The sequence below is a fragment of the Balaenoptera borealis genome (genome assembly GCF_965194805.1).
Source record: "Balaenoptera borealis genome assembly, chromosome: 2".
Lineage (NCBI taxonomy): Eukaryota > Metazoa > Chordata > Mammalia > Artiodactyla > Balaenopteridae > Balaenoptera > Balaenoptera borealis.
Window position 1 is genome coordinate 177,748,896 of NC_138867.1, and position 16,378 is coordinate 177,765,273.

The following is a 16,378-nucleotide window of genomic DNA, read 5'->3' on the forward strand; positions in this document are numbered from 1 at the left end:
CTAGCTGAGCCTTTTTAGACGAGCCCTACGGGTCGCGTGCAGGGCCATGCCCTGCCTCTATTTCCAATCCGCTACACCCAGGATGGATCGCACAATCATCGTTGCGCGCGGGGTACTCTGGGAAAACCGCAGGAAGGACCCGGCCGCCTCCACTACAGCTGTCTTAACTTTTGCCTGAGAAGAATGTACCATCGTGTCTTATTTTTGTACTTTTGCCCCCTCAACTAGCGTTTGAGACTAGAAGTGGAGGCTTTGCAAAGAAAACGTCTGTAGAAAGTCGAGTGTTTTCAGGCGCATCTGGCATTCATTAGGGCAGCTATGCTCTCAGGGGGTCCTTCACTCCTGGCTCCGCGGGCTTCGGACAACGGGCAGAAGCGGCTGCCAATGAGCCCCGCCGAGTAGCAGAGGGGGCAGGGCTAACTCTTTAAAGGAACCGCGACCTATTAGCAGACCAGAGGGTGACCCGGATGATGGCGGCCGGCGCGGCCTTAGCCTTGGCCCTGTGGCTACTATTGCCGCCAGTGGGGGTGGGAGGGGCAGGGCCCCCGCCGATCCAGGACGGCGAGTTCACGTTCCTACTGCCTGCGGGGCGGAAGCAATGTTTCTATCAGTCCGCGCCGGCCAACGCAAGCCTTGAGACTGAGTACCAGGTAGAGGGTCCCGGGCCGTAGAGCGAGCAGAGCCAGGGAGATAGGGCGTGGCCATACAGACCAAGCAATGCATGCATTGAAGAGGGAAGGAGGAGGAGCCCGTGCGTAGGAGCGCGGGGGCGGAGCCAGGGAGAGCTAGGCGGAGGGGGCGGGGACAGCGCGTGGGAGCGGAAGGGATGGGAATAATGGCAGAAGGCGGGGCTAGAGTGGGGCAGCGGGGAGGCGGGGCCATCGGGAGAACGAGGGAGCCCTTCAGAAGGCAGGACCCTAGCGAGTGGGCGTGGCCAAAAGGGTTGGGTCGATTGCGGGAGTTGCGAGGCGAGACCAGAATGCTGTACAAGAAAGGGCGTGGCCAACCTGAGACTTTCTCGGGGGTTGGGCTAAGAGAAGGCGGCTGGGCTCCGTCTTCTCATTTGGGGTGTGGCCAAGCCGGGACGTGGTCTCTAGGGGGGGCGTGACCAGATAAAAGAGCCGGTCCTGAGGCCATCAAAACAATGGGGGCGGAGTCAAGGCAAGGGGCGCGGCCAGAGGCAGGGGAGAGGGGCGGGACTGGCTTGCAGGTGTAGGTGTCAGAGCTCAGGTAGGCCCCTGGTGGTGGTCGGTACGGGTCTGTGCGGGTGGGCCGAGCCCTGGCCTTCTCTGGCAGGTGCCCTTGGCCTACCCCTAGCCCTCCACCCGCTCTTACCTGCCCCCCAGGTGATCGGAGGTGCTGGGCTGGACGTGGATTTCACTCTGGAGAGCCCTCAGGGAGTGCTGCTGGTCAGTGAGTCCCGCAAGGCAGACGGTGTGCACACGTGAGTTAAGTCCTGATGGCTGCCCAGGTTCAGTTACAGCCCTGCCCCTCACCAGCGGCCTCGGGTTACCACCCTGCCTGCCTTGAAAAGTCTGGCTGGCCGGCCACTCAGGGTCATGTCTGTGTGTCTGTCTGCCCAGGGTGGAGCCCACGGAGGCCGGGGATTACAAGCTGTGCTTTGACAACTCCTTCAGCACCATCTCAGAGAAGCTGGTGTTCTTTGAACTCATCTTTGACAGCCTGCAGGATGATGAGGAGGTGGAGGGTTGGGCAGAGGCTGTGGAGCCCGAGGAGATGCTGGATGTCAAGATGGAGGACATCAAGGTGCGCCCAGGCCAAGCTGGGGCCACTCCTCCCAGATCTCTGGCATTGGACCCTACCCTCTCACCTTGACTGGGGTCCGCCTTGGCCTGACCCTGCCTTTCCTACATATTGGTGCCCCCAACCTAGTAACAGTAGAACATTTCTAGGTGTAAACCTTGTTCTAAGGGCTTAAATAACTCATTAAATCTCCATAACCACCTTATATATAGGAAGTGTGCTCTAATTATCCCCCATTTTACAGTTGGGGAAACTGATGCACAAAATGGCTAAGTAACTCTTCTAAGGCCACACAGCCAGCAACTGACAGAGCCAATATTTGAACCCAAGCAGTCTGGCTTCACCTACTGCTATTATTAATCACTAATATGTTCTTTGTACTTAATTAGGCATTCAGGAATTTCCCCGGCAGTCCAGTGGTTAGGACTCCAAGCTTCCACTGCCAGGGGCCGTGGTTTGATCCCTGGTTGGGGAACCAAGGTCCCGCAAGCCATGCGGCACGGCCAAAAAAATAATTAGGTATTCAATTCTCATGGCAACTCTGAGGTTTAATTCTGAGGAGGAAACTGAGGCCCAGAGAGGTTATTTACTTGCTTATGGTCACACAGCCATTGAGTGGCAGAGGGATATAGACTCAGGCAGCCTGGCCACTGAGTCTGTGCTCTCAGCTGTCTCCCCCTCTCCCCCCAAACATGAACTCTCACCCCATTCTGCAGGACAAAACCTTGACCTGCTTCTCCCTCTGTGCCGTAGGAGTCCATCGAGACCATGAGGATCCGGCTTGAGCGCAGCATCCAAATGCTGACTCTGCTGCGGGCCTTTGAGGCACGTGACCGCAACCTGCAAGAGGGCAACCTGGAGCGGGTCAACTTCTGGTCGGCCGTGAACGTGGCCGTGTTGCTGCTCGTGGCTGTGCTGCAAGTCTGCACGCTCAAGCGCTTCTTTCAAGACAAGCGGCCCGTGCCTACGTAGCCCGCTGCCATGGAAGAACAGGCGAAAAAGAGGAGCAGCAAGGCGCATGCGTGTGAGACTTGGGGAGGGTCCCTTCCCCAGCTTAGTTTCCTACGGGAGGGGAGGCTGTGCAGTTTGGGCCTGAGGTGTGGGCCCCCCCTGCATCTCCTCCCTTCAGGGGCCGGGTAGGGAACAGCAGCTGGCTTGCAGACATGGGCGCTCCAGGAGGGGTGGCTTAGCACCCAGAAATTGTGTATGGGGGGCACTGCAGCGTTCGAATGCAACCCTTGGGTTTTCTGGCCCTGCCTCTGTCCCCTACTGTAACGTGCCTTAGCCGGAGTCTTCCAGCCTGCACCAGCCTTACGCGGTGCAGACGGGGCCCAGGAAGCAAACTCCCCCTTCCCTTCCCCACTGGCCCTCCAAGCCAGGTCCCGGTAGGAAGGGGCTTGCTGCTGTGGGATGCCATGCCTTCCTTCTTCTCCTTGTGGCTCCATCTGAGGCCTGTGCTACTGCTGGGGGTGGCCTGCTCGTGCTAGGGGCCGGGAAGGAGACGTGGCCGCAGTGTTCTTGCGAGAACAGTCACTTTATTGACAGGAAGCGGGCAGGCTGGGTGTGAGGTCTGGTAACAGAACTCCAGGAGCGGGGCCTCCAAGACCACCCGCCCCTCCCACTGTCCCTGCAGGGGCCCCAGACAGGGCTGAGGGGTGGCCCCAGCCAAAGCCTGCACAGGAGCCTCATGGAACAAAGGGCGGTCTGGCCTGGGCACCAGAGTCAATAAATTATGGTCAGAAAAATCACAGAGCCTGGTGATTGGGCCACAGGGACACCAGCCGGGACAGACCTGCCCCCAAGGGGGCAGCCAGGCAGGCGGGAGGGGTCTCCCACGAAGCTCAGAAGAAAGGTCGGGCAGGAGCTGATGGAGGTGGTCGCCTGGGCACAAGAGAAAAATCAGAAAGCAAAGTTTAACTGTGTCCCCGGCTGGGCTGGAAGGCCTGTGCCCCCAAGAGGGCGAAGGGGACCTCTGGGGAAAGTCCTCAGGAGACTGGGGGTGGGGAGGGGGCCTGACTGCGGCACAGTCTGGGGCGCAGGGCCAGGAGACCCTCTCCCCTCAGTAATTGCGACGCCTGCCGCAGGCCCCCGTCCTGGCCTCTATTACCAGCGCCGTCTGGGGTGCAGGTGGGGGGACAGCCAGGCCTGTGTGTGTGTGGATGTGTTAAGGAAAGTAAAAGCTCTCCCCTCCAGAAGTGAACCCTCTCCCCAAGAGCAGTGCCGTTTGGGGTGCAGGTGGGAGGGGGAAGGGGGAAGGCCAGCAGCCCCCGTCCTCAGCCTGAAGGGAAACACAAAAGGCCCACACAGCAGCCACCAGAAGCGTCTTCCCTTTATTTTAGTTTATTAATAGGATACAGAGTGCAGGCACTTACAGTGGTCAAACCGAGCGAGCGAGAAGGTCTGCTCACAGAGAGGCCACCTGGGCCCGACCCGTGGGGGAGGCCTGAGTGGGAGCCCAGAGGCCCCCGAAGCTTCCCCACCCACTCAGCCCTGAGCCCAGGCTGCCCTGGGGACCCAGGAGGAGGAGATGGCCCAGGGAGGAGAGAGCGAGGTTGGCCGGGCCGAGTGTTCCGGACCTGGGAAAGGCACCTCCGGCAGCCGAGGCTGGGCCGTGTGGTTAATACGGCCAAGGAAGGAATATGTACAACTTGGGCGGGCGGGTAGCGCTGGGCCCACTGGGCCTGGCTCGCCGCTGGGAGCTCCCACTGCTGAGAAGCAGACACACTCCTTGTGCCCCAGCAAGGACTGGCGGGTATGGACACCCTCGGTGCCGTTTCTGGAAGGCCTGGCCTACTCAGGCTTTCCTGGCCAGAGAAGCCCCTGGGTGAGCACCACCACCCCAGCCTGGACGCCTCATTCAAGATGGCACTCGGGACGCAGCTGCCTCCTCTGCTACCTGAGGCCCCATCCCCCAAAGTGCAACACCCCGGCTCCCCTCGTCCTGGGGCTCCAGGGCCCCTCCATTCAGTGCTGTGTCCAGCTGGGGATGGGGGCCAGGCCAGCCCCTGACTGGGGCCAGGGTTAGGGAAGAGTCAGGGGCTGCCTGCAGGGAGCCTGGTCCCGCACGGGGACTGGAGGGCCAGGGGTGGCGGTGGATGGGCCCGGACCACCGAAGCTCCTGCACCGAGGGTCCTGCTCGAGGACCCCCGAGAACATGCCGCCCGCAGCCTAGTCGAGCAGGGATGGCTCGGCTGGGCGGATAATGGTGGGCCGGCTGGGCGCAGCAGGGGGTCTTCTGCTGCAAAGAGAATAGAGACAGACGGGGAAGGGGAGAGGGCAGTGAGGCTGGAAGCAGGGCAAGGAGGAGGACCCAGGCCCCACCACCGCTGCCCCAGGCTGCTGCCCGAAGCCGGCTGCTCCTCTAAAGGCTGCTAGGGTGCTGGAAAGGAGTGTGCCAAGCCTGGACATCAGTACCCCCGCCATCACTCCCTTGCTCTGTGACCCTGGGCAAGTCCCCCGCCCGCCCTGGACCTCAGGTTACTCACAGGAGAAGTGGGGAGGAAAGACCCTGGCCTGCAGGGTGGGGAGAGGCAGGGCCGGCGCGGGCAGTGACTGACGTGCGTATCCTCAGAAAGGGAACAGGTCAAAACCGGAAGAAGGGGCCCCGTGGGAGGGGACCCAAGCTACGTGACGGGCCCATTTGCTCACGAAGAGGACAGGCCTGAGGGCCTGGGAGTCACTCTGACTCCACCACTCTGTGATTTGGCCTCTCTGGGTCTCAGTTTCCCCACCGGCCCAATGGGGACGCCAGTGACTCCTCCGCTCCCTGCAGGGCGCAGGCCGGTGGCTCTAGGTGGCAGGCGGTGAGGGGGTCCGGCCTTACCTGGGCACTCCGGGGGGGATGCCGGGTGGAATCCGAGCTGGCCGAGATGGGATCTGAGGCGGGGCTGAGAAGGGGTCATTGTTGGCAAACACGCTGGGGTGGGGTCCGGGCCGGGATGGGATGGGGGGCGCTGAGAAGGAGGCTGCTGCCCCCACCGGCACAGGAATCAGGGGGGGCCCCGGGGTGGGGCCCCTCACTGCTGGGGGCCGGCCTGGGGGGTGCATGCTGGACACAGGCCGGCGCTGCAGAGTGGGGCTGTGGAGGAAGGAGAGGGTGTGAGCTGAAGATGGGGGGTGGCAGCACTGGCCGCATCCGTGTGGCCGCAGAAGCCCGAGGCGGGGCATGGGGTGCTGGCCACGGTGGCCTCCTCTGTAACATGGGCTGGCACCAGCTACCACCCAGCCAGATGCAGGTGAGTGCCCGGTCCTGGGCGTGGGGCAGCGCAGATACACTGGGCCCCTCCGTCCAGCCCCAAGACCTGAGCCAGGGCGCAGCACCTGTCCTCAGCTGCGAAGGACTCCTGCTTCCCTCTGGCCTCGTTCCCTTGGGCATTCCCCTCTCACTGGCCCCACTCGGGCCTCCCCCGCTCCTCCAATCCCCCCTCTATAGCCAAAGATCCTTTCAGAGCCCAGCCCTGCCCTTCAGATCAGGTCCAAATGCCTCCAGAGGCTGCAAGGCCCACAGGCCTCTGTCCCAGGTGCCCCCCCCCACCCCAGACTCCCCTCTGGGGCCAAGCACTTGATGCCCCTCAGGCTGGCTGCTGTGCCCTCTCCCCGAGGGCTCAGTAGGGCTGGCACCTTCTGAGACTTCCCTGACCAATCCTCTCTCCTCCCACTATCTGTCCTGTCACTGGTTAGATGTCCCTGCCCGATGCTCTGACTTGCCCATGCCAGGGCCGTATTTCCATCTCAGCTCCAGGGTGGACAGGGCGGGGGATGCTGGTTACACCCTTCACATGTCCCTCCAGTTCCCCCCCGCCCGCCATTCTCAGCTATGCTCTGTGCCCCAGGAGGTTCTCCCCTATGGCCGGGGTTGCCCAGGCCCCTCGCCCTCTCTGGCTTCTGTTTGGGGCTTAACCAATGGAAGGCACCAGGAGACAGGCGGGCCTTTAACCCTCCGTCTCCAGTCCCTTCAGGCCTAGGCGGGGAGGCAGTCCCACACTGTGGCTAGCCCTGGGTGCTGGCCCCTGCACCCCGCCCACCCAGGGGTTGTGCCCTGATGGACACATGGGGGCGTGGCAGGGGGTGGAGCTGGGATCCCGCAGGCAGCAGCCCCTGCAGCCTGCAGGTGACCAGGCCTCGCAGACCTGTGGCTGCCGGTGCTCTGGAGCCAGGTGTCATCAACGGGCGGGGGCACGGGCGTGGACACCGTGCTGGTGCTGATGTCCCCGATGATGCTGAGCGCCTCCTTGAGCGCGTGGTACATGCGCAGCATGTCGTCCCGCCGCTGGGCCTGGTCAGCCGACTCCTCCATGAGGCTGCTCTGGTCCGCCGAGGAGTACAGGTAGGCCAGCAGCTCATGGTGGATGAAGGCCTTCGTCTGAGGGCAAGGGTTGGAGAGGTCAGGGCTTCCCACCACACCAGCCAAGAACTCAGCCAGCCTTGCGAATGGCCAGAAGAGCCTCCAGCGTGCTGGGCGGGGCTTCGTCTTTCACCTGACTGCAGAACATGGGAGACACTTACAAGGAGGTGAGCTTTCCACTCAGTTGTCTCCCGAGTCCCTCAGGGGTGCTTGCAAGTGTTCTTCCAACCCATTTCATCAGATTCTTGTGAAACTTATTCCTAGAATCTTATCTTTTTTTTTTTTCCTTCCACATGGCTTGTGGGATCTTGGTTCCCCAACCAGGTATTGAACCCAGGTCCTTGGCAGTGAAAACACGGAGTCCTAACCACTAGAATGCCAGGGAACTCCTGAATCTTATCTCTTTTATTGCTATCTTTTCTCCCATTATATCTTTTTTTTTGGCTGCACTGGGTCTTCGTCGCTGTACATGGGCTTTTCTCTAGTTGCAGCGAGCAGGGGCTACGCCTTGTTGAGGTGCGCGGGCTTCTCATTGCGATGGCTTCTCTAATGGAGCATGGGCTCTAGTAGTTGTGGCTCGCGGGCTCTAGAGCGCAGGCTCAGAAGTTGTGGTGCACGGGCTTAGTTGCTCCGCGGCATGTGGGATCTTCCCGGACCAAGGCTCGAACCAACGTCCCCTGCGTTGGCAGGTGGATTCTTAACCACTGTGCCACCAGGGAAGTCCCTCAGTTACTTTTCTTGGGATTTCTAAGTATACATGTTCATGTTTACATACGAATAGTTTTTCCTATCCTTTTTGATGTTCACACCTTTAAATTATTTTTCTTGGGACTTCCCTGGTGGCGCAGTGGTTAAGAATCCGCCTGCCAATGCAGGGGACATGGGTTTGATCCCTGGTCCGGGAAGATCCCACATGCCACAGAACAACTAGGCTCCTGCACCACAACTACTGAGCCTGTGCTCTAGAGCGCGCGAGCCACAACTACTGAGACCGTGTGCCACAACTACTGAGCCTGCTCTCTAGAGCCCGCGAGCCACAACTACTGAGACCGCGTGCCACAACTACTGAAGCCCATGCGCCTAGAGCCTGTGCTCTGCAACAAAGAGAAGCCACTGCAATGAGAAGCCCGTGCACCGCAACCAAGACCCAACGCAGCCATAAATAAATAAATAAATAAAGTAAGTAAGTAAATAAATAAATAAATTTTCTTGTCTAACTGCATTGCCTAGTCACCCTACAGGAAGATTATATGAAAGTGGAAATGGCCAACTTGTTCTTGATTTTGGAGGGGATGCTTCCAGAGCTTCCCCATTAAGGGCAAGAGTGGTTTTGAGACTGAAATATCAATTCAACGGATATATGAGCTCTCATAAGAGAAGTCTCCTTCTACAATTGTCCTTTTAAGAATGGATGTTAGGGACTTCCCTGGTGGTGCAGTGGTTAAGAATCCGCCTGCCAATGCAGGGGACACGGGTTCAAGCCCTGGTCCAGGAAAATCCCACATGCCGCGGAGCAACTAAGCCCGTGCGCCACGACTACTGAGCCTGTGCTCTAGAGCAAGCGTGCCACAACTACTGAAGCCTGCGTGCCTGGAGCCCGTGCTCCGCAACAAGAGAAGCCACCGCAATAAGAAGCACGCGCACCGCAACGAAGAGTAGCCCCCGCTCGCCGCAACTAGAGAAAGCCCACACGCAGCAACAAAGACCCAACGCAGCCAAAAATAAATTAATTAAATAAATTAATTAAAAAAAAAAGAATGGATGTTGATCACTAATTGTAAGAGAAGTGTAAATTAAGACTACATTGAAGTATACCTCACACCAGTCAGAATGGCCATCATCGGGGCTTCCCTGGTGGCGCAGTGGTTGGGAGTCTGCCTGCTAGTGCGGGGGACACGGGTTCGAGCCCTGGTCTGGGAGGATCCCACGTGCCGCGGAGCAACTAGGCCCGTGAGCCACAACTACTGAGCCTGCGCGTATGGAGCCGGTGCTCCGCAACGGGAGAGGCTGCAATGGTGAGAGGCCCGCGCACCGCGATGAGGGGTGGCCCCCGCTTGCCGCAGCTGGAGAGGGCCCTCTCACAGAAACGAAGACCCAACACAGCCATAAATAAATAAATAAATAAATATAAATTAAAAAAAAAAAAAAAAAGAATGGCCATCATCAAAACGTCTACAAATAATAAATGCTGGAGAGAGTGTGGAGAAAAAGAACACTCCTACACTGTGGGTGGGAATGTAAATTGGTGCAGCCACTATGGAAAAAGTATGGAAGTTCCTTAAAAAACTAAAAATGGAATTACCATATGACCCAGCAATCCCACTCCTGGGCATAGGCCCAGGCAAAACTATAACTGGAAAAGATACATGCACCCCTACGTTCATAGCAGCACTATTTACAATAGACAAGACGTGGAAGCAACCTAAGTGCCCATCGAGAGACGAATGGATAAAGAAAATGTGGTGTATATATACAATGGAATATTACTCAGCCATAAAGAAGAATGGATATGATATCACTTATATGTGGAATCTAAAATATGATACAAATGAATTCATTTATAAAACAGAAACAGACTCACAGACATAGAAAACAAACTTATGGTTACCAAAGGGGAAAGGGTGGAGGGATGGATAAATTAGGAGTTTGGGATTAGCAGATACAAACTACTATATATAAGATAAACAACAATGTTCTACTGTATACTGCAGGGAACTATATTAAATATCCTATAATAAACTATAATGGAAAAGAACATGAAAAAAATACATATATGGATGGATGAATTTTCCCGAACTTTCAACATGTACAAAGATGACAGTGCTGTATGTACAAAGATGATAGTTTTTCATTTGCAAACCATGTAAATGCACGCGCTAGTCAAACATTTAAATTCTGAAAAACGAGTAAAAGGGAAAATAAAATATAACCTAAAGATACAGTGAAAACTCCTTTGTCCACTCTGGCCTCCTTAGGCCCCCTGAGTTCTCCCTCTAGGGAGCAACTGGTCACTAGGTCCTTGTACAAACTTCCAGATTTCCAGGCATATTATAGATTGACAGATAATTTCCCTTCCGTTTTTACACAAATGGAACCTTTCTGATCATTCTGTTATGCTCTATAGCTTTTCTGTCTTAATAAAGTTATTATAGACCTGGAGATAGTTCTCATCCTTTTGTTTTTTGGTATTTTTTGCAATAGATTGGATATTTATTTAACAGATTCTAGGAAATTGATAGAGATTTCTAATCTTTGGCCACTATAAAACACGCTGAAAAGAATAACCATGTACATGCTCAATTTGCATGTTGGCAAACGTCTCTGTGGGAGAAATCCCTGCAAGTAGAACTGCTGGGTCAAAGCATACATGAATTTAAAAGTTCATGGCTGCAGAAAATCTATACGTGAAAAAGGTACTAGGACACCCATGAAACTTAACACTGACCACCACTGAAGAAGAGACTGGGAAGAACAGAGCGAAAGGGAAGGGACATGGGATTTTTGCTTTAGACTCTGTCGTATTTAGAGGTTTTATAGTCACAACGTAAACTGAACCTGGGTTACATAGCTTTCCGAGTGCCTAGTGCTGAGCCCAAGGCCTGAGCCCTCCCAGCAGCCTGGAGCAGGAGACATCAGTACAGCTGCACTTCACCGAAGAGAAGCCTGATACCCTGAGAGGCTCAGGAGCCCCGGGGGTAGCAGGTAACGCCCTGGGGTGAAGGCAGGCCGGGCTGCAGGCCACCAGGAGGCCACAGTTGGGGACAGACTCAGCCTGGGTTTGAATCCCACCCCTCACTCTTCTGAGTGACTTGGGTCAGGCTTCTTGACCTCTCTGGGCCTCTGTTTTCCTGTCTATAAAATGGGGATGATAGCAGGCCCTCTCCCAGGGTTACTGTAAGGCTGGAAAACTTTAGAGAAAGTGCACAAGCGTGGTGGTAGCTTCAATGACACGATTAAACGGGAGTGTGAGCTCCGTGTGTCTGTACCTTCCTATTTCCCAAGAGAGGCTGGGGATCCTGATTGTGTTGTTTAAAAGGTGGTGAGACTCACTCTCATTTCTGATTTTATACAGACTGTGTTCAGCCCAAATCTGGCTGCGGCTGCCCCCCTGTCTTGGGGGAAGGGGGACCCGGAGGGGCAGGCACTCACATTGTTGATCATGAGGTGCATGATGGTCTTTGGCATGAGGTCACGGATGGACTTGTTGATGATGGCCACATAGGAGTCCACCAGGTTGCGAATGGTCTCCACCTGCCGCTCCAGCTGAGGGTCCATGGAGAAGGTGTTCTCCTGGGCTCCGTCCTCATTTTCTGCCTGCAAGCGGGGAGGGGAGGCCATGAGGGGTGACTGCAGCCTGAGTCCAGTGTGGGGAGCCCCCCTCCTCTGGGGATTGCTTGCCCTACCCGACCCGCAGCTGACCCTCTGGGGCTGGCCCCTCATGGCCGCGTTGGCACCACGTGGCCCTGCCTGTCCCTGGGCTGAGCTGCCCGGACCTGGGGGTGACCACAGTCCAAGGTGGGCTACTGCCTCTCACCTGGGGATGGGAACAACACGTTAATTTGGGGGCCACGTTCACTCCGCCTCAAGGACAGGAAAAAAGGAGAGAGAACAAAGCAGACAGGATCCCGGTCCACGTGCGTCCCTGTCCTTGACTTTAGTTGGAGAACCTTCTGGGCGCTGATGACAGAACCCTCTCCAGCCCTTTCTGCTTTGTCTGCTCAAGAGGGTATGGGCTACATGCCCTTAGAGAGTGCTGGCAGACACAGCCTGAAATGACCCATCCCGTGAGATGCCGGCCGCCCTTCTTCTCCCAGGTGGGGCAGCTCAGCCCAAGGTGTGCCGGCCGGGCAGGGCGCTCCTCACCTGGTCCTTCTCAGGGTAGACCCCGGCTCGGAGGAATGAGGCCTTCCAGCTGTCCACATCCTCCTGGGAGTCACAGGCCAGCTCAATCTGCCGCAGGTCCTTGTAGACGTTCCTGTGGTGAGAGGGAGGGAGGGAAAGGCGCATGCTTGACCCTGCCCGTGGGCCCGGTGGGTGCAGTGAGCTGGAGCTCAGGCTCTGGGGTTGGCCTGACTGACCAGGATTCACCCCTGACCGTGGGCACTCACGACCAGAGGCCCCAGGATGGCAGCAGCCCCTGCACCCCATTGGGCTGATGGAGGCATCGTGAATTCGTGCCTGTAACACCCAAAACCGTGCCGAGAGCAGGGCGTGTGCTCAGCAAGAGTCTGCACCTAGTGGCATCTGCAGTGTTTTGTTTGTGGGCTCAGCTACTCCTCTCCTTCCCCTGGGAACTGCCCATCCCCTCCTTTATGCTCTCCTGGGGGAGCCAAAGGCTGCCAAGGACCCCTCCAGAAGTGGGCAGTGACCCACGACACCCTCCGCCAGTTGGGGAGCTCCCATCAAGGTGTTTCTAGAGAGGCTACAGCGGCATCATCCAAAAGAAGGTTCTGGCCTGACGCAGCAGCCACGAGCCACAGGTGGCTTCTTTCTGAGCATCAGGAATGGGGCCAGTGTGGCCGAGAAAGTGAATGTAAAATTTTATTTTATTTCCATCAATTTACATCTAAGTAGTCACATGTGGAAATCCAAAAATGAGGGGATATATGTATACGTATAGCTGATTCACTTTGCTGTACAGCAGAAACTAACACAACATTGTAAAACAACTAAACTCCAATCAAAAATTAATAAAAATAAATAAACAGTCACATGTGGCCAGTGGCTACTGCCTTGGACAGTAAAGGTCCAGCATGTGCCCCGATTCCTGGGAGGGAGGTGGAGCTGGCCAGGGCAGGACTGAAACTCCCAGCAAAGGCTTGTGAACTGCTGGGCAAATGTGGGTCTGTGAGCGGAAGGTGCGGAGCCAAAAGGCTGGGGGAAAAACGGACAGACACTAACCAGTGTTTATAGGCAGTGTTCTCCATATATAGGCCAGGATCCATGCTACACGCATGCCATCCTGTCCCACAAGGCAGGTGTGACTGAGACGGCCAAGCTGTCCCAAAGTCTTCGAGTGAGATCTGGGTCTGAGGTTAGGCACGGATGGCCTCACAACAGTGCTCAGGCCAACCAGCAGTCAGTGAGTGGCTGCCCTGAGACTTCTGGAAGGAGTTGAGAGCAGGGAAAGGGAGCATGTCTTTGTTGCTCCTCCTCCTCCTTCCTGCTGCCTGGAACATCATCATGATGGCTGGAGTTTGAGCAGCCATCTTGGACAAAGAGGAGGAGAGCTGAGAAATAAGAAGGAGGGCCTGGGCCTGGATGCCTGTGGGGTTGTCCAACCTGCCCCGGATGGTAAAGTCTGGACTTGATTTATATAAAAAAAACCCAACTTCTATCTTGTTTCTGCTACTATCATTCTGGGTTTCCCGAACTCACCCCTAAATGATACATTAGGTAATATCTTCACCGCCCCCCCCCAGCTGCACAGGGGATCACAGGGCCAGGGAGGTGGGATGGCTGTCTGGCACTACACAGCCAGGAAGAGCCTCCCAGCAGGCCTGTCCCATCGCAGAACCCAGGTTCTCCCACACACCCTAGGGCTTCTTAGGCAGGGGAGGTGGGGGTTAGGGAGAGATGAGTCTAAAAGGGTTATAAAGGTTTTTGGAGCCAGCTGATGGTCAAAGTGGGTCTCAAGAGTTTTAGGCCAGCCCGGAACAAAGCAGGATAGAACGATTCTTGCACAAAACAGGTGGCTCAGCTGGACTTGGCGCGTGTGGATGGGCAGTGGGGAAGGTGGTCCTGGGGCCAGGAGGGAGGATGTCAGTGCCTGCTGGCCAGTCATGAAGAACCTCCAGGCCCTGGCTGACAGCTGACCCCTGACTTGGGGGTTCCCTGGATGAGGGTGTGAGTCTGGGCAGGGGCCCTCCTGGGTCCACACTCAGCCCTTCCTCCTGCTCTCAGACCTCCTGCCAACTGGGTCTCTTCCTGAGCTGAGAGAAGTATCTTTGCTTTTGCTAAAGTCTCCCACCAACGCCCCTTGGCATGGGTTTACCGAGAGCCTCCTGGGCCCTTCTCTTCTCTGTTATACTGGCCCAGGGATCTTATCCCATTTAGACTTGAAACACCTCCACGCAACGACAACTCCCCAAATTCACGTTCCTGCCCGGAGCGCACTCCTGAACACCAGTCTCTCATACTTACCCAGCTGGCTCCCCCGCGCCCCACGTGGTGTCTCACAGGCCCCTCTCCCTCAGCATCACCCCAACCCAGCCTCCGACTGGCCCCGAGCCTACTCTGCCTCTGCCTTCCCCATGTCAGCCAATGGCAGCTCAGTCCCTGAGCAACACCTTTCTTGCTCTCATACCCACACCCACCAGGAGTTCAGTCGCTCTACTGGAATCCACCCCTTCCTCCTCTATGTCCTCAGCCCCACTTGGGTCCAGCCCCACCATCTCCCACCTGGGCCAATGCAGGCGTCTCCTCCCTGGTCTCCCACGCTTGCCTCCTCAGCCTGTTCCCCTCGTGGCCACCAGGGGGCGCCGGTGAGCACCAGAGCCAGGTCCCATCCCTCCGCTGCTCAGAACCCTCCACGGCTCCTGCATCGTTTCATCCTCATCTCTCCCCAGAGGGGCCTCCCCACCCCGCTGACCACCCCACAGAAGCCCTTTTCTGTTTCTTGACTGACACCCTTTCTGGAATGTGAGACCCCAGGGTAGGGACTGTTCACAGCGAGCGCTCGGTGGACACTGGTGAAGGATTGAACGGGGGCCATTGGTCTCCCTGGGACCTCGGGGGGTGGGGGTCGGGGTCGGGGGCACTCACCTCTGCTCTGTGTTGAAGATGGCGAAGACGTGCTTGTTGGACATGAAGCCCTTCTCCACGTCGCGGATTTTGAGGTTGTCCAGAGGCAGCATGTACTTCTTCTCTTTCTCCTGAGGGTGAAAGGGGAGGGGTCACCCTGGGCTGTTTAACTGAGGCCCTGAGGCTGCCCTGGGCTGGACTCTACCGGGAGGACCACCGCCAACACCTGACGCCTCCCATGCTGCTTTTCCTCGGGTGAACTAGTCTGCCACCGCCCTCCCCCTCGCTTACCTGCCCCAGCCACGCTGGCCTCTGTGACTCTCTGAACATCCCAAGCAGGCTCCTACCCCAGGACCTTTGCACCTAGCATGCCCCCCCACACCCCCGCCAACAGCGGCCTGGTGCCCTCCTTGCCCCTTTTGTACAGAGGGACCCTCCAGGCGAGGCCTGCCCTGACCCCACCCCAAACTCTCCCCCTACTTTTCCCCTTGGCGCTTCCCCTCACATAACACAACACACCATGTATCTGTTTTTTTTTGGCTGTGCCGCGTGGCTTACGGGATCTTAGTTCCCTGACCAGGGATCAAACCCACGCCCTCGGCAGTGAGAGCGCAGAGTCCCAACCACTGGACCAGGGAAGTCTCCCCCGCCACCCCACAGATCTTGCTTATTGACCTAGGGTCACCTAGACCGACTCATTGGGTCCTCGGGGGTGGAGACTCCCGTCTGTTTGGTTTACTGCTGACACACAGTGGATGCTCAAAACTGGCCGACTCTGACTCTACCCAGATTCCAACCACTGAGTGAATGGAACCATTAACACGACTACTTCTTCACGACGAGCCTGCAAGTGAGTTACCAATATGATCCCATTTTCGAGAGAAAGAGAGAGAGAGAGACAGACAGACAGATGGAGGCATAGAGGGGCAGGCAGTGGGGGCGGGGGAGGGAGCTGGAAAGAGAGGCCCCCTTGAGCTGATGCCTGAGTCCCAAAGCCGGGGTGGCCCTGTTCAGAAAGTGCCAACTGAGTGCTGGGCTTGGCAGTCCTGCCGGCTGCTGGGGAAAGCAGCTCAGAGAGGACGCGTCTCCCGGTCAAGGGCACGGGCCTGCTGAGTCTCAGAGCTGGGAGTCACACTGCGGAGCCCAACTCCTGTTAGCTAAGCACCTACGATACGCCTGGGCCCGTGCAGATGCACTGCTAGTAATCTTTACTGGGGGCGGGGGGAGGAGGTGGCAGCGCATTAACTGGGTTTTCTACGTCAGGAAACCAAAGCACAGCATCAGGGTACCCCCCCGCCCGCCGCCTCTCCCCGACTCCCACTCGACCCACAGCAGCTCTCAAGGACTGAGGGGAAGTGCTGCTTGTCTGCAGCTCACGGAGCCCTCTCACACAGCCCTGCCAGGGAAGCGTCGCGCTCAGAGAGGGAAGCGGGCCGCCCAGGGCCACGCAGCAGGTGGAGTGGGCCACGGTGGGATTCAGAAGCCAGGTTCTCCCCACTGCCCTCCTGGTCTTTGACCTCCCGAGCA

General features: G+C 57.2%; 2 protein-coding genes across 15 annotated transcripts in view; one reads left to right on the top strand and one right to left on the bottom strand.

Moving 5' to 3' along the window:
• Nucleotides 1-340: 340 nt before the first annotated feature.
• TMED1 (transmembrane p24 trafficking protein 1) lies at nt 341-3,509 on the top strand. Its single transcript, XM_082380244.1, has 4 exons — nt 341-650; nt 1,347-1,444; nt 1,584-1,767; nt 2,518-3,509. Exons 1-4 carry the CDS (start codon nt 468-470, stop codon nt 2,734-2,736), a joined length of 684 nt encoding a protein of 227 aa, XP_082236370.1. The 5' UTR covers nt 341-467; the 3' UTR covers nt 2,737-3,509.
• The window catches only part of DNM2 (dynamin 2), a 92,481-nt gene continuing 78,863 nt past the window's right edge, over nt 2,761-16,378 (bottom strand). For 8 of the 14 annotated variants that reach the window (XM_082380203.1, XM_082380200.1, XM_082380196.1 and 5 more), the window contains 6 exons: nt 14,873-14,982; nt 11,972-12,083; nt 11,258-11,422; nt 6,894-7,126; nt 5,588-5,842; nt 4,076-5,002 (listed from right to left, as the gene is read on the bottom strand). In XM_082380203.1, coding sequence (XP_082236329.1) covers nt 4,933-5,002; nt 5,588-5,842; nt 6,894-7,126; nt 11,258-11,422; nt 11,972-12,083; nt 14,873-14,982 — 945 coding nt within the window. In that variant the 3' untranslated portion in view covers nt 4,076-4,932. Of the gene's footprint in view, nt 3,646-4,075; nt 5,003-5,587; nt 5,843-6,893; nt 7,127-11,257; nt 11,423-11,971; nt 12,084-14,872; nt 14,983-16,378 lie in introns of those variants that run through there. The other 6 variants (XM_082380192.1, XM_082380191.1, XM_082380201.1 and 3 more) reach the window with 2 other exon arrangements.